This window comes from Oncorhynchus tshawytscha, linkage group LG06, assembly GCF_018296145.1.
Source record: "Oncorhynchus tshawytscha isolate Ot180627B linkage group LG06, Otsh_v2.0, whole genome shotgun sequence".
Classification (NCBI taxonomy): Eukaryota; Metazoa; Chordata; class Actinopteri; order Salmoniformes; family Salmonidae; genus Oncorhynchus; species Oncorhynchus tshawytscha.
Window position 1 is genome coordinate 33,448,734 of NC_056434.1, and position 19,175 is coordinate 33,467,908.

General features: G+C 43.7%; 1 protein-coding gene across 2 annotated transcripts; it reads right to left on the minus strand.

Moving 5' to 3' along the window:
* Window positions 1-11,033: 11,033 nt before the first annotated feature.
* Window positions 11,034-18,939, minus strand: rbm28 (RNA binding motif protein 28). Of its 2 annotated transcripts, none has more exons than XM_024423671.2 (18): window positions 18,509-18,939; window positions 18,177-18,329; window positions 17,952-18,058; window positions 17,553-17,628; window positions 17,112-17,204; window positions 16,772-16,952; window positions 16,190-16,365; window positions 15,888-16,061; window positions 15,639-15,712; window positions 15,377-15,512; window positions 15,239-15,303; window positions 14,917-15,075; window positions 14,508-14,657; window positions 14,038-14,112; window positions 13,786-13,954; window positions 13,448-13,631; window positions 11,715-11,832; window positions 11,034-11,623 (listed from the first exon to the last, which is right to left on the minus strand). In XM_024423671.2, exons 1-18 carry the CDS (start codon window positions 18,624-18,626, stop codon window positions 11,486-11,488), a joined length of 2,346 nt encoding a protein of 781 aa, XP_024279439.1. In that variant the 5' UTR covers window positions 18,627-18,939; the 3' UTR covers window positions 11,034-11,485. The 2 variants fall into 2 exon arrangements, with proteins under 2 accessions (XP_024279439.1, XP_024279438.1); XM_024423670.2 differs by having other exon boundaries at window positions 16,190-16,377.
* Window positions 18,940-19,175: the final 236 nt, after the last annotated feature.

Genomic DNA, 19,175 nt, shown 5'->3' on the forward strand with positions numbered 1-19,175 from the left:
CTATTCTCTATTTCTGACTGCATCTCTGAGCATGAGGACTTAGAGGGATGTCTGTCCTATATGTTGTGAGGAGGCCTGTGTTTAGATACTGGTTCTCATGTAACTTAGGGAGCATTTCTATGTTATGTTTTTATTTTCCTCAAATGGATTATTCTGTGTTATTAAACATGTGCAAGTTTGTCTTGTAGAATGAAGGTTGTAAACTTAGTTTCAGAAGGGAGAAAGCTTACATATAACTAAGGTATTTGACATTGAAGGGATTGGATTTAAATATTGAGTATGTAATTAATGTTCTGATTCTTTAGAAGGGACAATGTCCCTGAGAGGGGAATGTCGTGGCAGAATCACAATCATTTAGGTAACATTTATAAATAATATTTTTATAAGCATGCTTATGTGGGAAAGTTACTTGGGCCCAGAGAGGGGAGAGGTCAGGTTAGTCTTATCTGTGAATGTGTCTGTAACTATTCCTAAACCATGTGAAGGGATGGTGTGATTAATGGGGAACCAGTCAGGTGGCTCCACAATGTCTGTGTGCCAGTCACGTCTCCCTGTACGCTTGTCCAGGAGGGGGTGCATTTGATATATGCCATTGGATGAGGTAATGTTTTTGGTTCTAAGTGGTACCAAGAATGAGATAAGAGCTTTGGTTTAGGAGACCAAACTGAACGATAATTTATAGCTAATGCTATAAATTATGGGATACTCCTTTTTCTGGTAAAAGTTTATTTGTGTAATGTTCCTAAGATCTGTTATTTGTCATGTGAGTTTAGATTGGTGTGTCTTTGCTATAAAGGATCTCAGTTGCCATTATGTTGACACTCTCAGAGAATTAATTTATGGACACTGAATTGATCTGAGAGTCACAGGGCTATGGTGAAGCTCATATAATTAAAGATGGACTTTATGATAACTCTGACTTGTGTGTGGTTTGCTCTCTCATGATTTGGTAATACAGGAAATTTCCACGGCAGGATCAAGCTGATTCTATATCAATTTACAGTGGCCAGGTCATGAAGGAAGGCTTGCTCATTAAAGTTTTTTAGCAAGCATCTATGACAAATCAGGACAGGTCGTTTCACTGAGCAGCCATTATGAACACAGGCTGTAAAACAGTGATTTTGACTTATCTTCCAAGTGTCCTTAAACATTAAAATACAATTTATAATACAAACACATTTTCACATATAACACACTGTTGCAAACATAATACATAATACACTAACATATTGACGCGATAAATACTAAAAAGATATTGATTCTTCATCTACTATAGTCCAACACAACATTTCTGTGTATTATATTTAAATTGTTTTAAAGTATTGTTTAAATTTATATATTGAGAGGTTTCAGGTTTGCTCAGTTAAATCATTCAATTTCTTTATGCTCTACATCGAAATGGTATTTGGAAAGCTGCCGGGATCATCCCCCCTCTTCAAAGGGGGAAGACACTCTAGACTCAAACTGTTTCAGACCTATATCCATCCTGCCCTGCCTTTCTAAAGTCTTTGAATGCCAAGTTAACAAACAGATCACTGACCATTTTGAATCCCACCATACCTTCTCCGATATGTCTGTAAAGAAGCCATGGAACGCAGGTCACTATCATGTGAAATGCGCGTGACCAGGACCTGGCTCTCTGCCAGACCACTGACTCAAACAGCTCCCATCCGGCCTCACAACACAGTAGAATCCTCATTCAAGTTTCTGAAGACGGTTGACATCTAGTGGAAGCCATAGGAAGTGCAACTTTATCCATATCCCAATGTGAATTCAATAGGGGCTGGGTTGAAAATCGACCAACCTCAGATTTCCCACTTCCTGTTTGGATTTCTTCTCAGGTTTTTGCCTGCCATATGAGTTTTGTTATACTCACAGACATCTTTCAAACAGTTTTAGAAACTTCAGAGTGTTTTCAATACAATACTAATAATAATATGCATATATTAGCAACTGGGAATGAGGAGCAGGCTGTTTACTCTGGGCACCTCTGGGCATCTTTCATCCAAGCTAATCAATACTGCCCCTGCAGCCATAAGAAGTTAAAACAAGTTTGTTCCGGCAACCAACTCCCTGATATTCTCCAAATCTCCTTGTAAAGCTTGCTGTACCTGTTGAACCAATTGTCTTGCTGTATAACTTGTAGTATCATCTGCAAATATAGTAGCTTGAGTTACAGATAAGGCATAAGGAAGGTCATTGGTATATATTAAATAAAGAAGTGGCCCAAGGCAACTGCCCTGCGATATTCCACAGTTTAAAGCATGAGAGGAAGAAAATGAACCATTGATATAGGTGGAGTGTTTCCTGTCAGTTAGATATGACTGTACCCAATTCAACGCTACCTCCTTAAAACCATAATGCATTAATTTTGTCAAAATTATTTCATGATCCACTAAATCAAATGCTGCACTAAAATCTAAAAATAGTACCCTCACAAACCTGCCATTATCCATAGCATTACAAACCTGCCATTATCACTAAGGTCATTACAGAAAACACCAGACTGATAGAGATCAGGATTATATGTGAAGATAACATTGAGGAGGGTAGCCATTTCTGGGTGTTTGGAGTCATACCTTGTGGAATTGGTAATAATCTGAGAAAGATTTCAAATCCAATCACATTTTATTAGCCATATGCGCCGAATACAACAGGTGTAGACCTTACATTGGAATGCTTACTTACAAGCCCCTAACCAACAATGCAGTTAAAAAATATGAATAAGAATAAGAAATAAAAGGAACAAGTGATTAAAGTGATTAAAGAGCAGCAGTAAAATAACAATAGCAAGACTATATACCAGGAGGTACCGGTACAGAGTCCATGTGCGGGGGCACCAGTTAGTTGAGGTAATTGAGGTAATATGTGCACGTAGGTAGAGTTATTAAAGTGACAATGCATAGATAATAACAAAGAGTAGCAGAGGTGTAAAAGAGGGGTGTGGGGGGAGGTGGAAATGCAAATAGTCTGGGTAGCCATTTGATTAGATATTCAGGAGTCTTATGGCTTGGGGGTAGAAGCTGTTTAGTAGCCTCTTGGACCTAGACTTCCGGTACCGCGTTCCGGTACCGCTTATCGTGCGGAAGCAGAGAGAACAGTCTACGACTAGGTTGGCTGGAGTCTTTGAGAACTTTTAGGGCCTTCCTCTGACACCGCCTGGTATAGAGGTCCTGGATGGCAGAAAGCTTGGCAACAGTGATGTACTGGACCGTATGCACTTCCCTCTGTAGTGCCTTATGGCCGATCAGTTGCCATACCAGGCAGTGATTCAACCAGTCAGGATGCTCTTGATGGTACAACTGTAGAACCTTTTGAGGATCTGAGGACCCATGCCAAGTCTCCTGAGGAGGAATAGGTTTTGTCGTGCCCTCTTCACGACTGTCTTGGTTTGCTTGGACCATGTTAGCTTGTTAGTGATGTGGACACCAAGGAACTTGAAGCGCTCAACCTGTTCTACTAGAACCCCATTGATGAGAATGGGGGCTTGCTTGGATCTCCTTTTCCTGTAGTCCACAGTCATCTCCTTTGTCTTGATCACGTTGAGGGAGAGGTTGTTGTCCTGGAATCACACGGCCAGGTCTCTGACCTCCTCCCTATAGGCTGTCTCGTCGTTGTCGGTGATCAGGCCTACCACTGTTGTGTCATCGGCAAACTTAATGATGGTGTTGGAGTTGTGCTTGGCCGTGCTGTCATGAGTGAAAAGGGAGTACAGGCGGGGACTGAGCACGCACCCCTGTGTTGTGGATCAGCATGGTGGATTTGTGGTTACCTATCCTTACCACCTGGTGGTGGCTTGTCAGGAAGTCCAGGATCCAGTTGCAGAGGGAGGTGTTTAGTCCCAGGGTCCTTAGCTTAGTGATGAGCTTTGAGGACACTATGGGCTTGAACGCTGAGCTGACGTCAATGAATAGCATTCTCACATTGGTGTTCCTTTTGTCCAGGTGGGAAAAGGCAGTGTGGAGTACAATAGAGATTGCGTCATCTGTGGATATGTTAGGGCAATATGCAAATTGGAGTGGGTCTAGTGTATCTGGGATAATGGTGTTGATGTGAGCTATGACCAGCCTTTCAGAGCACTTTGTGGCTACAGAAGGAGGTACTACGTGTCTGTAGTCATTTAGGCAGGTTACCTTAGTGTTATTGGGCACAGGGACTATGGTGGTCTGCTTAAAACATGTTGGTATTACAGACTCAGACAGGGGAGGTTAGAAATGTCAGTGAAGACACTTGCCAGTTGGTTATCACATGCTCACAGTACACGTCCTGTTAATCCGAATGGCCCTGCGGCTGTTTAAAGGTCTTACTTACATCAGCTGCGGAGAGCATGATCACACAGTCGTCCGGTACAGCTGGTGTTCTCATGCATGATTCAGTGTTATTTGCCTCGAAGTGAGCATAGAAGTAGTTTAGCTCGTCTCGTAGGCTTGTGTCACCGGGCAGCTCTCGACTGTGCTTCCCTTTAGGGATTCCCATTGCTTTAGGACTTGGTCAGGTGGTTTAAGCATGTCCCAGTTTTGGTCACCTAGCAGGAAAAATTCAGACTTAGTGTAAAGAGGCCAGGAGACAGCTTAGGGCAGGTAGGGTACAGGCCAGTGCTGATGGAGGATGATAACCTCCAGCAACAGTCAACAAATAGCTATTTGAAAGTGTAATGCTTAAAACCAGCCAATCAAATTGTTGGGGACAGACTTGGTGGAGAAAACCAAGCACTGAATATGATCCTTGGTAAAGATTGCCACACTGCCACCTTTGGAAGATCTGTCTTGCAGAAAAAGGTTGTAACCAGAAAGGTTAACATCATTATTCAAACACTCAGTAATGACCTAAACATCTGGATTGGAGCTGTGAACCCACACTTTCAATTGATCCATTTGAGGTAATAAGCTTATAGTATTAACGTGCAGAAAACCCAGGATTTTACAAGAGGAGAAATCAGTGAAACATATCAGAACACAAGTCAGAATTGGGGCTAGCAACAGAAGATGGGCCAGCGTGTACATGCACATTTCCAGATATCATCAACAGGAATACAATCAAGACACGGCAGAGAACAGGGAGAGCTCCGCAGTGTTTATTTATGACATTTTAATGTGCATTAGATGGCAACAATATCATATTATACAGCAATTTCATCAGGTAACATGAATACAAAGCCGGCGAGAGGTGGTTAGAATAGGATGGGAGGCCAAAAGTCTGTGTAACCAAGAGAGTCAGAGTCCCGGGTGTGGTTATAAACATTCTCTGTTTGAAAGTTCATAGTCAAAGTATGCAGGAGTCATGAGGCAAATAGCAAAATGCACAAGAAAAAATACATAACGACTTGGGGCTAGCCATTGTAAGTTCAGAGTCACTCACCCCAACAGTGCCTGTGTGCTGGTGGCGAAAGAAAGCTTGGGAGAGAGGGGTGAGTGTGGTGGGGGTACCTGTACCAGGCAGGGGTAGACAACCAGGGCAAACGGTGAACAGATCGCCAGGTGGAATCCAAGCAGCAGTGCAGCAGGAGTAGGTGTCACACCCTCTTGGGAGAAGCTTTTATTTCTGGAGGCAGAGTTCTTGAAGAAAATGCCAGTGGATGGTCTCTGAACAGCGGCAAAGGGGCTTCAAGGCCTCTGGATTTGGGTGGGGTAGCCTGCCATTTGTTCGGCTCAAAAGGCTTCGACATCTCTCACTTCACACCAGTGCTAATCGAAGTTGTATCTGGTCTGTCTGGTCTGTCTCTGTTCCTGGTTGGATGGTGTCCTTGGTAGTATTAATCATTCCAGGTAATTTTGCCCAAAATTAGGTTGTATGTTTGGAGTTTGACCTGGAGTGAAGGTATGCTGTGGAGGGTAGCATCCTGTATACAGTAGCAAGAAAAAGTATGTGAACCCTTTGGAAATACCTGGATTCCTGCATTAATTGGTCATACAATTTGATCTGATCTACCTTGCCTACCTTAGCCATTTGATCCCTGGTTCATTGGACAAGGGAATTATTTTATTAAGACATAGAAAGTATTTGGTTGTATTTAAATAATGTTGCAGGGTGGCCAACTATCCTCCTGGAGATTCCAGAAGCTACTGGGTGTGCAGTCTTTTGCGCCAGCCCTGCTCAAACACACCACATTGTAAAAAGAATCAGCTGCACAAGAGGACCTTGATAAATGTTTGAGCAGGGTTGGATCAAAAGCCTGCATACCCAGTAGCTCTGCTGATGGAGGGTTGACAGACCACGTGTTTCATACAGTAGCTTATCAGTGCAGTATTTTACTTTGTGGGGGATTAAGTGCCACAATGGCAGAAGACACTGTATGATACATGGGATCAGAGAGGAGCCTTCCATTGTCAATACCAGTGATAATGTTATTTTGTGAAGTGGTTCGTTGCACCATTCAACACAATTTTCAGTCACCTTTTTGGCCCATGGTGACTTGAGCTTTCAGACAAGTAAAAAAAGTTAATGTCAAGCCCTGTCCAGACACAGTATGTCCAGCGTGGAGGATTGCCCACATGGAGGTCCAGCTGGTGCTTACACAGGTGTTCTCAAGCTCGACTCCAGAATGCAACTAAAGGGTTCAGATAGAAGTGAGGGACTGTAACCCCACCAGCTATGGCCTGTGATTGGTGGATCCCAGTCAGATGACTGAGTTCACTGGCAACCTGATCCCTAACACGGAGGTGTGAAGTGGCCTCTGCCATTGGAGCCAGGCTGAGACAGAGGATGGAAGCCTACCTCAAATCAAATCAAATTTTATTTGTCACATACACATGGTTAGCAGATGTTAATGCGAGTGTAGCGGAATGCTTATGCTTCGAACATGCAGTAATATCTAATAAGTAATCTAACCTAACAATTTCACAACAACTACCTTATACACACAAGTGTAAAGGAATGAATAAGAATATGTACATAAAAATATATGAATGAGTGATGGCCGAACGGCATTGGCAAGATGCAGTAGATGGTATAGAGTACAGAATATACATATGAGATGAGTAATGTAGGGTATGTAAACATTATATAAAGTGGCATTGTTTAAAGTGGCTAGTGATACATTTATTACATACATTTTCCATTATTAAAGTGGCTAGAGTTGAGTCAGTATGTTGGCAGCGGCCCCTCAATGTCAGTGATGACTGTTTAACAGTTTGATGGCCTTGAGATAGAAGCTGTTTTTCAGTCTCTCGGTCCCCGCTTTGATGCACCTGTACTGACTTCGCCTTCTGGATGATAGCGGGGTGAACAGGCAGTGGCTCGGATGGTTGTTGTCCTTGTTGATCTTTATGGCTTCCTGTGACATTGGGTGCTGTAGATGTCCTGGAGGGCAGGTAGTTTGCCCCCGGTGATGCGTTGTGCAGACCTCACTACCCTCTGGAGAGCCTTGCGGTTGTGGGCGGAGCAGTTGCCGTACCAGGCGGTGATACAGCCCGACAGGATGCTCTCGATTGTGCATCTGTAAAAGTTTGTGAGTGTTTTTGGTGACAAGCCAAATTTCTTTAGCCTCCTGAGGTTGAAGAGGCGCTGCTGCGCCTTCTTCACGATGCTGTCTGTGTGGGTGGACCATTTCAGTTTGTCTGTGATGTGTATACCGAGGAACTAAAAACTTCCCACCTTCTCCACTACTGTCCCATCAATGTGGATAGGGGGCTGCTCCCTCTGCTGTTTCCTGAAGTCCACGATCATCTCCTTTGCTTTGTTGACATTGAGTGTGAGGTTATTTTCCTGACACCACACTCCGAGGGCCCTCACCTCCTCCCTGTAGGCCGTCTCGTCATTGTTGGTAATCAAGCCTACCACTGTAGTGTCGTCTGCAAACTTGATTGAGTTGGAGGCGTGCATGGCCATGCAGTCATGGGTGAACAGGGAGTACAAGAGAGGGCTGAGAACGCACCCTTGTGGTGCCCCTGTGTTGAGGATCAGCGGGGTGGAGATGTTGTTACCTACCCTCACCACCTGGGGGCGGCACGTCAGGAAGTCCAGGACCCAGTTGCACAGGGCGGGGTCGAGACCCAGAGTCTCGAGCTTAATGCTGAGTTTGGAGGGTGCTATGGTGTTAAATGCTAAGCTGTAGTCGATGAACAGCATTCTTACATAGGTATTCCTCTTGTCCAGATGGGTTAGGGCAGTATACAGTGTGATTGTGTTGTCTGTGGACCTATTGGGGCGGTAAGCAAATTGGAGTGGGTCTAGGGTGTCAGGTAGGGTGGAGGTGATATGGTCCGTGACTAGTCTCTCAAAGCACTTCATGATGATGGAAGTGAGTGCTACGAGGCGGTAGTCATTTAGCTCAGTTACCTTAACTTTCTTGGGAACAGGAACAATGGTAGCCCTATTGAAGCATGTGGGAACAGCAGACTGGATTAAGGATTGATTGAATATGTCCGTAAACACACCAGCCAGCTGGTCTGCGCATGCTCTGAAGACGCGGCTGGGGATGCCGCCTGGCCCTGCAGCCTTGCGAGGGTTAACACGTTTAGATGTTTTACTCACATTGGCTGCAGTGAAAGAGAGCCCGCAGGTTTTGGAAGTGGGCTGTGCCAGTGGCACTGTATTGTCCTCAAAGCGAGCAAAGAAGTTGTTTAGTTTGTCTGGGAGCATGACATTGTGGTCCGTGATGGGGCTGGTTTTTCTTTTGTAGTCCGTGATCGACTGTAGACCCTGCCATATACCTCTCGTGTCTGAGCCGTTCAATTGTGACTCTACTTTGTCTCTATGCTGACGCTATACTCAAGCTTGTTTGATTGCCTTGCGGAGGGAATAGCTACACTGTTTGTATTTGTTTATGTTTCCGGTCACCTTGCCCTGATTAAAAGCAGTGGTTCACGCTTTCAGTTTTGCCCGAATGCTGCCATCAATCCACGGTTTCTGGTTGGGGAATGTTTTAATAGACGCTGTGGGTACAACATCACCAATGCACTTGCTAATAAACTCGCTCACCGAATCAGCGTATTCATCAATGTTGTTGTTTGACGCTATGCGGAACATATCCCTGTCCACGTGATCGAAGCAATCTTGAAGTGTGGAATCCGATTGGTCGGACCAGCATTGAACCTGAGCACAGGTGATTCCTGTTTTAGTTTCTGTCTATAGCCTGGGAGCAACAAAATGGAGTCGTGGTCAGCTTTTCCGAAAGGGGGGCGGGGGAGGGCTTAATATGCGTCGCGGAAGTTAGAATAACAATGATCCAGGGTTTTGCCAGCCCGGGTCGCGCAATCGATATGCTGATGATATTTAGAGAGCCTTGTTTTCAGATTAGCCTTGTTAAAATACCCAGCTACAAAAATACAGCCTCAGGATATGTGGTTTCCAGTTTACATAGAGTCAAATGAAGTTCCTTCAGAGCTGTAAATGTGTCTGCTTGGGGGGGAATCTACACGACTGGGATTATGAACGGAGAGAAATCTCATGGTAGATAATGCGGTCGGCATTTGATTGTAAGGAATTCTAGGTCAGGTGAACAAAGGACTTGAGTTCCTGTATGTTGTTATGATCACAACACGTCTCGTTAATCATAAGGCATACACCCCCGCCCTTCTTCTTACCAGAGAGATGCTTGTTTCTTTCGGCGTGATTCGTGAAGAAACCAGGTGGCTGTACCGACTCCGATAGCGTGTCTCGAGTGAGCCATGTTTCTGTGAAACAAAGAACGTTACAGTCTCTGATGTCTCTCTGGAAGGCAATCCTTGCTCGGATTTTGTCTACCTTGTTGTCAAGAGACTGGACATTGGCAAGTAGTATGCTCGGGAGCGGTGCACGATGTGCCCGTCTACAGAGCCTGACCAGAAGACCGCTCCGTCTGCGGCGCCGTTGTTTTGGGTCGCTGGCTGGGATCCGATCCATTGTCCTGGGTGGTGGACCAAACAGAGGATCTGCTTCAGGAAAGTCGTATTTCTGGTCGTAATGTTGGTGAGTTGACGTTGCTCTTATATCCAATAGTTCCTCCCTACTGTATGTAATAAAACCTAAGATTTCCTGGGGTAACAATGTAAGAAATAACACATTAAAAAAAAATACTGCATAGTTTCCTAGGAACACGAAGCGAGGAAGCCATCTCTGTTGGCGCCAGAAGATACATAAGTAAAGGTCAAAAGTTGATGTCTCTATGTTCCAGCCAGAGAGAGGGTTCAGTAAGGGTTTCATGTTTAAAGGTAAGGGGTTTTAGTACACATATCAACATTGTGTGGGTTTATGGATTCAGTCTATCACAGTGCCATCCGTTTTGTCACCAAAGCTCTGTATACTTCCCACCACTGCAACCTGTACGCTTTCGTTGGCTGGCCCTCGCTTCATACTCGTCGCCAAACCCACTGGCTCCAGGTCATCTACAAGTCTCTGCTAGGTAAAGCCCCGCCTTATCTCAGCTCACTGGTCACCATAGCAGCACGCGCTCCAGCAGGTATATCTCACCCCTAAAGCCAATTCTTACTTTGGCCACCTCTCCTTCCAGTTCTCTGCTGCCAGTGACTGGAACTGCAAAAATCACTAAAACTGGACTCTTACCTCCCTCACTAGCTTTAAGCACCAGCTATCAGGGCAGCTCACAGATCACTGCACCTGTACATAGCTCATCTGTATATAGCCCATCCAATCTACCTCATCCCCATAGTGTATTTATTTTGCTCCTTTGCACCCCAGTATATCTACTTGCACATTCATCTTCTGCACATTCTACCATTCCAGTGTTTAATTGCTATATTGTAATTACTTCGCCACCATGGCCTATTTATTGTCTTACCTCTCTTATCCTACCTCATTTGCACATGCTGTATATAGATTTTTCTATTGTATTATTGACTGTATGTTTTGTTTATTCCATGTGTAACTCTGTTATTGTATGTGTCAAACTGCTTTGCTTTATCTTGGCCAGGTTGCAGTTGCAAACGAGAACTTGTTCTCAACTAGCCTACCTGGTTAAATAAAGGTCAAATAATATTATTTCATTTTTATTTATTTTTTAAAATGTGGATGTTCCCAAAATGTATTGATTCTTTGAAAAATGTTCTTGAATCACAGATGACCATTTAACATGAATACAGACAGACTAAACAAACTGTCTTTGTAAGTTCTTTAATAAAAATGTCATTTACATTTTTGAAAGCTCTGATATTCTTTACATTATTATTGACCAATAGTTAACATGAACATAAAACAAAGTAAAGAGTAAAGCATCAGCATCTGTTGTGAAGAACACACATTGTTTAACATGTGCTTCCAGCTGATGCAGTCTGTCAGAGTCGGAGTCAATTCAGGAAGTTAATTATATTCCGATATTCCATCTCTTAGCTTTCCTTTACCACTGATGGCACACCACAAGTTGTGTATAACATGAGGACACAGACATATGACAGTGTACTACGCCGGACTCTCCAAAATACACAGTTCAATGTTATTCCAACCACCATACCCTTGTTTCAACATGTCAAAGATGTAGAAACCAACATAAGGAAAAGATTATTGGGGTATACCAAAAAATGGCCTCGCTCTCTCTCTCACACACACAAAACTAACTGTTGAACCATTTGTTCTTCTTGATGTTTGTGGTCTTGTTGCCGCCCATCAGTTTCCTCTTGTACTGTTCAACCAGGTTGTCAAAGCGGTCATCCTCTTGGTTCCTAAACCGCTTCTTGGCCCCCTTAGCGCTCTGGAAAACAATTGAAGACAGTTCAATGTATTACCTGTTCTTGGGGCCACAACATGCAGACATGGGTAATGTGTGTGTGTGCGAGTGTAACCTTTGTTCTGGGCTGTGTAGGTTTCTCCAGTGACGTTCCTCCCTGTAGCTCTCTCCTGCTGGGCCGGTTCTTGGGCTTCTTAGGCTGGGCAGGCTGCGGCTTCCCCTTATCACGTGCCCTGCACAATGAAAATTATACCATGTAGTTTGTGTTACATTATGATAGGTAAAGTACAGTTGAAGTCGGACGTTCACATACACCATAGCCAAATACATTTAAATTCAGTTTTTCACACTTTCTGATATTTAATCCTAGTAAAACATCCCTGTCTTAGGTCTTAGGTCAGTTAGGATCACCACTTAATTTTAAGAATGTGAAATGTCAGAATAATAGAGAAATATTTATTTCAGCTTTTATTTTTTTCATCACTTTGCCCAGTGGGTCAGAAGGTAGCATTGCCTTTAAATTGTTTAACTTGGGTCAAACGTTTCGGGTAGCCTTCCACAAGCTTCCCACAATAAGTTGGGTGAATTTTGACCCATTCCTCTTGACAGAGCTGGTGTAACGGAGTCAGGTGTGTAGGCCTCCTTGCTTGCACACACTTTTTCAGTTCTGCCCACAAATATTCTATAGGATTGAGGTCGGGGCTTTGTGATGGCCACTCCAATACATTGACTTTGTTGTCCTTAAGCCATTTTGCCACAACTTTGGAAGTAATGCTTGGGGTCATTGTCCATTTAAAAGCGATCAAGATTTAACTTCCTGACTGATGTCTTGAGATGATGCTTCAATATATCCACAATTTTCCTCACTCATGATGCCATCTATTTTGTGAAGTGCGCCAGTCCCTCCTGCAACAGCATGAGGCTGCCACCCGTTCTTCACGGTTGGGAGGGTGTTCTTTGGCTTTCAAGCCTCCCCCTTTTTCCTCCAAACATAACGATGGTCATTATGGCCAAACAGTTCTATTTTTGTTTCATCAGACCAGAGGACATTTCTCCAAAAAGTACGATCTTTATCCCCATGTGCAGTTGCAAACCGTATTCTGGCTTTTTTATGGCGGTTTTGGAGCAGTGGCTTCTTCTTTGCTGAGCTACCTTTCAGGGTATGTCAATATAGGACTTGTTTTACTGTGGATATATATACTTTTGTACCTGTTTCCTCCAGCATCTTCACAAGGTCCTTTGCTGTTGTTCTGGAATTGATTTGCACTTTTCGCACCAAAGTACGTTCATCTCTAGGAGACAGAACACGTTTCTGTCCTGAGTGGTATGACGGCTGCGTGGTCCTATAGTGTTTATACTTGTGTACTATTATTAGTACAGATGAATGTGGTACCTTCAGGCATTTGGGGGAAAAAATTCTGAGGTCTTGGCTGATTTCTTTTGATTTTCCCATGATGTCAAGCAAAGAGGCACTGAGTTTGAAGATATGCCTTGAAATACATCCACAGGTACACCTCCAATTGACTCAAATGATGTCAATTAGCTTATCAGAAGCTTCTAAAGCCATGACATCATTTTCTGGAATTTTCCAAGCTGTTTAAAGGCACAGTCAACTTAGTGGATGTAAACTTCTGATCCACTGGAATTGTGATGCAGTGAATTATAAGTGAAATAATTTGTCTGTAAACAATTGTTGGAAATATTACTTGTGTCAAGCACAAAGTAGATGTCCTAACTGACTTGACAAAACTATAGTTTGTTAACAAGAAATTTGTGCAGTGGTTGAAAAATGTGTTTTAACCAGCCTAAGTGTATGTAAAATTCCGACTTCAACTGTATTTGTGTTACCTGATCTTTGGGCCACGGTGAGAAGGTAGGGCTAGAACCTTCCGTCTTTTCTTTCCATCCTCCAGTTCTACATGTTCTAGAACCGGGGTGGTCTGGAAGCCTGCATACTGCCGGCCCTGCTTCTGGTCCTGTGGCTGGGTCTGGGCATGGAACAGAGTCTGGGCCTGTGGCTGGGGGGGAGGTACTAGACGAGAGGGAAAGAAAAGCGAGAGAAATATCAGAAACAACAAAAAAGCAAAAACAAAGACAGAAAAAGGAGGGAAAATAGCACTTCCACCAGAATTGATGAGCTGTTTGTATTATATTCAGGGTTAGGGCAGAAATGTACAGCGTCATACCTCCATCCTTTCTGTCCTGTCCGGATGGTAACGACTGTGTCTGCGTCTTCGCTGGCCCCACCTTCGTTACCATGGCACTCTGGGGTTTAGACGCACACCTCTGAAGTCCAGTCTTGCCTCCAGACTGCGGCTTCACTCCTCCCTGAGGGCCCCGCCCCTTGAAACGCTCCTGGTAACCATGGAGAGAAAATTGTTACTCTTCATTTTAAATCATCACAAACACACACACACACACACAGAAGAGAGACACACCTTGACTTGTTGTTGTCGCATTTCTTTCATCTTCAGCTTCTTTCCATCTTCAAGAGAGAACTCAGCGATGGGCCTCTGTAGACAGATACCACACAGTAAATCACACAAGAAAAAAAAAACTTGAATAACAACCTACGAATAGTCTTTTCAATAACACATTCTCATCATTTAGCAAGAAAACTGTCAATATTGATCAGATGCTGTAGGTTGCCAAACCAAACATGAGTATGTGTAATTCAACATTCTCCACAATATTGATGACTACAATGTTTGAGTCCATATCCAATGTGTTCCGATATAAATTACTGCAGGTACTGACATCAACTGAAAGGCAAAGAAAACATTCAGAAACATAACCTGGGATTTACATTCTCAAACAGCTGCATTCTGTCCAGGATAAGGTTAAAGACGTGCTCTGGACTCGTGTATGCATAACACACAGATCAACAATGACACTGCGCCACACACACCTTGGTGTTTCCGTAGATGTCAGGGTTGTTGTTGAGGTATCGTAGTGTCTTCAGAGCGTGTTCATGTTCTTGGAACTGAACGAAGCCGTAACCTAGTGACCGGCCTAACACCTGACCACGCTCCGGCTTCTTATCATACATCACCCTGCACTGGGTGGTGGTGGATACAGATGAAGATGGTGAGGAAAATAAAAGAGAGAATAGATGCAAATGGTAGACACAGAAAGAAGAAAAAATTGGAGAGAGATTGTAAAGAGAAATTAAAGGCCATTCAACATGGGCAGGAAACTTTATAGGACAATAGTGCTACCATGTGGTCACTAACAGATCACCTGGAGAGATGAGAGGACCTAATGACAGACTTTAATCAGATGGAAACAGCTATGGAAATGTGGTAGCAGTTTCTTACCTCGGTAATGCGGACCACCTTGCCACCCCCTGCAGCTTTCAGGCAGAGTTTTCGTAGTTGCTTGACGTCTACAAATTTGGGCAGGTTGTGGACACACAAGCGGGTCTTAGACACAAACACATTAATGTCCCGTAGCTTGGTCAGCTTCAGGTCCTCAAACTAAGACGGGAGAGAGGGGAGCGTTAACAAATGTACACACTCTGGCCTTCCTCAAACAAACATACACTGAGGACACAAGCCCTCAGTTACCAACACAATGTGTTGTGATTGGTTGTAAGACAACACTGATGCTTTGATTGGTTGAAAAACCGGAAGTACTCACTCGGGTCCTCTTGGCCATGTCTGCTGCTGGAACACCCTCAGCTGCCTTCGTTCCTGACCGTATCACTGAAAGAGAGAGAGAGGGATGAGATGGAGGGGTGGGGAGAGGAGAGGAAAAGGGAGGAGAGAAGTAACTTACATCCCTCTCTAGCCAGGTAGAGGTTCCTGGTCCCTGTATGAGTTTTAACCTTCTTGTCCTTTAGTTTGACAGCGTCCTCTCTGCTCACCGCCGCTACAATGTTCAGCTTCCTACCATCCACACGGATACCCCCGCTCTGAGACAGACAGACAGACACACACAAACATGTTGCCCCCAAACCTAGATAACATCAATTCAAAACTCATCAGAAGAGATGTACGTAGAGAATACATTAGTACTTTAACATTCTATTCCGTCTCACCTCTGACTCATCCTCTGCATCAGCAATGCATTTCTCTGCTGCTTCTTTAGACTTGAACTGAGCAAATGCAATACCTGACCAAACACAACAGTCAACAACCATTGCCAACCAACACAATCATGATTCAATGTTAACATATAGACCTCTGTCTTCTGACTGGAATCACTTCATTGCATTGGTTAACTTTAAGAGGGGAGTGTGTCAGCGATAGAGAGAGAGAAGGATGTTGTGTTGGCGCAAGGACTATACCTTTAGAGTGTTCAGTGTCTGGGTGTAGGCAGATCTTGATGTACTTCAGTTCTCCATACTGCAGTAACACCTCCTCTAAGCCCTCCTCCTCCGTATCAAACGATAGGTTCCTGATGAAGACGGTTTTGCCCTGATTAATATCTGATGGCAGGGGCTTCCTGTTGGCTGCACTATCTATAAAGTCAAAGAGAGAGGCCGAGAGAGGACCAGAGAGACAGAGGGAGAATAGTCAAAGGGGTTCAAACGGAGGGCAAGGTGGAGCATACACACTTTAATCACAAGAAAAGACAACCGATTCATACCAGAATCCTCATCTTCTTCATCATCATCATCTTCATCAGACCCAAGGTCACTTGTTTCATCGCAATCTGACTCCTGAGACTCTGAATCTTCATCCTCCTCATGATCCTCTTCATCGTCCTCTTCGCTCTCGTGCTCTGATGGGCTGTCTGGCTGCTGAGCTGGCTTAGAGCTGACTCTGTAGAGAGGACTGTTAAACAACAGTTCAACAAGAACTTGGCTGAAGTACTCCAGTCCTCAGAACCAAAGGACAAAGTCAAGCCAAAGAAGACCAATTCAGACATTTAATGTAGAGTAGGTCTAAATCACAGGTGTCAAACTCATTCCACGGAGGGCGAATGGCTGTGGGTTTTCGCTCCTCCCTTGTACTTGATTGATGAATTAAGGTAACTAATTCGTAAGGAACTCCCCACACCTGGTTTTGTAGGGCTTAATTGAAAGGAAAAATAAAAACCTGCAGACACTAGGCCCTCCATGGAATATGTTTGACACCCCTGGTCTAAATATTTACAGCCCATCATTCACTTTAGTTCAATAAACTGAGGACATGCAGAAATACAGATTAAGACTGCAAAAGCTCATACTTGTTCTTTGAATGTGCTTCTGGTTTCTTCTTCTCCTCCTCTTCCTCCACCTTCTCCTCCTCTTCAGAGTCACTTTCAGGTGCCGCTTTCTCTGCTGCAACCTTTTCCTCTTTCTTAGCTCCTGGCTGAGTAGCGACAAACTTGTCTTTAGCCACAGCCCAATCCACAGCTACCTGCCTTCCTATAAAGGATAGAGGATAGAATGACTTGATCAGAGTAGAGGAAGCTACAGTAGACTGTTGAGATGCTCCCCATCTTTATGAGAGATATTCACAGGGCAGAAAAAGGTGTCTGTCTCTCTCACACATACAAACACACACAGCAGGTTAAGGTGTCTCACCTTTGATCTCTTTCAGGTTTATGGCGTTCAAGGCTTTTCCTGCCTCTAAGACGTTCTTAAACTGGACAAACGCAAAGCCCCTCATCTTCCCATCTGAAGATGAACAGAGTGAGGAATGGTCAGCCACCAGATAGAAAACATGTTATTGACATTAAAGTTGTTTTAGCGCAAAAAAAAGCACCAAGGCTCAACAGTGCTTAGTGTGGTTGGCTGGTGACTGCACCAAGAATCAACCGTGCTTAGTGTGGTTGGGTGGTGATTCGCTCAAAGTAATGGAATGTGTGCCATTTATCAGACGCTTTTATCCAAAGCGGCTTACAGTTATGCGTGCATACATTTTGTGTGTATAGGTGGCCCCAGGAATAGAACCCACTATCCTGGCCTTACAAGAGCCATGCACTACCGACTGAGCTACAGAGGGCCCCAAAGTGAGGTCTGTACCTGGTTTGAGCGGGATGTTGGCCTCCAGAACTGTCCCAAACTTGGCAAAGGTCTGCTTCAGATCCTCATTCGAGCACTGTGGGAACATAAGACAAACATTCACAACTAACTAGGTGGCAGGTAGCCTAGCGGTTAGAGCGTTGGGTCAGTAACCGGAATATTGCTGGTTCGAATACCTGAACCGACAATGATGAGGTGCCCTTGAGCAAGGCACTTAAACCCTAATTTGCTCCAGGCGTGCCGTAATACTATGGCTGACCCTGTAAAACAACACATCTGGTGTATGTGACAATAAAACATCTTACATACTTTCTTAACCGAAGACAATAAAGCATCCTCACACAAAGCAGAGGAAAAAGATAAACATTGTTTATGTGTGAGTGTTTATGCGTTTCATACCTTGAAACTGAGATTCCTGATGATCAGTCTGGCTTTCCTTCTGTTTTTCTTTAAGCCTCCTTCAGATTTCTGTTCTTTTTGTGGTACTGGATCTTTTGGTGCCGTGGCTGTGTAGAAGACCACAATACATATTTGAACCTCTAATTTCACCATCACAAATGTAAGAGTTATGAATTAGGTAGGTACCTAAATAACAAACTAAGCATCCACGTAAGTTTTACAAACCTGTTGTTCCCCTTTTCTTGTCGTTTAGTTTCTTCTTGGCCACCGACACGTTTATCTTCTGTCCATCATAGTCTTTCACCTCTCTCACAGCGCGCTGTGCATCCTCCTCCATGGAGTAAGTGACATACCCAAACCCCCGACATTTCTCTGCACCTGAAAGGACCACATGCCAGACTGTTGTTTAACTTCTCACACATATTGTTTAATATTATTATTATGCATGACAGGGTCTGGCTTCTTGTAGTTTCATGTCATGAAGTTGAAATAATCAGCAGTTTTACAAAGATGACAAATTAGCAAAGTTAGCTAACGTTAGCTAGTAGCCGTCTCACCTTTTTCCTTGACAACAAAGCAGTGCTTCACAGGTCCAATCTCAGAGAATATCTCCTCCAGGCGGTCGTTAGATGCATCTGCTGGCAAACTCCGGACGAATATTGTAAGGGCTGACATGGCTTATTCTGTGCTAAGACCTTACGTTTCTTGTTCTGATCACTGTTGCTTTTTGTTAGCCAGTCAACCAATAGAACACACTGGCAAGCTAACAAACTAGCTAGCTACTTTTTCTCCAACACTTCCAAATGTATACTCGCCACAGATAATTCTAAACTATCCAAACAAATAGTCTTTACTTCCAATATATTGACAATTTAATCGAAATAATATGAAAACTGTATGAAAGCATGGTAAACGCTAATTTGTTGAAATGGTCAACACACGTTTTCCGAATGTGGCAGCCATCTTGGAATTGAAAGGAAGTTGTAATCCGTCATTTCCGGCAACTCTTCTTCGTTATGACAGTGAGCGAACCAACTAGTCAGTGCATTCCTGCTACCGTGCATGTATCATGCAAAGCTATTAGCTGTATGTGCAGGTTTTTTGAGCCATCCATCTAAACAAACATGCATGTTTCCACCAACCAGAGTCAAACAAAGTCCAACGTTAATGTTATTTTAACAATGATCTCCAAAAATAGAACGCATGATAATAGCTAACACAAGT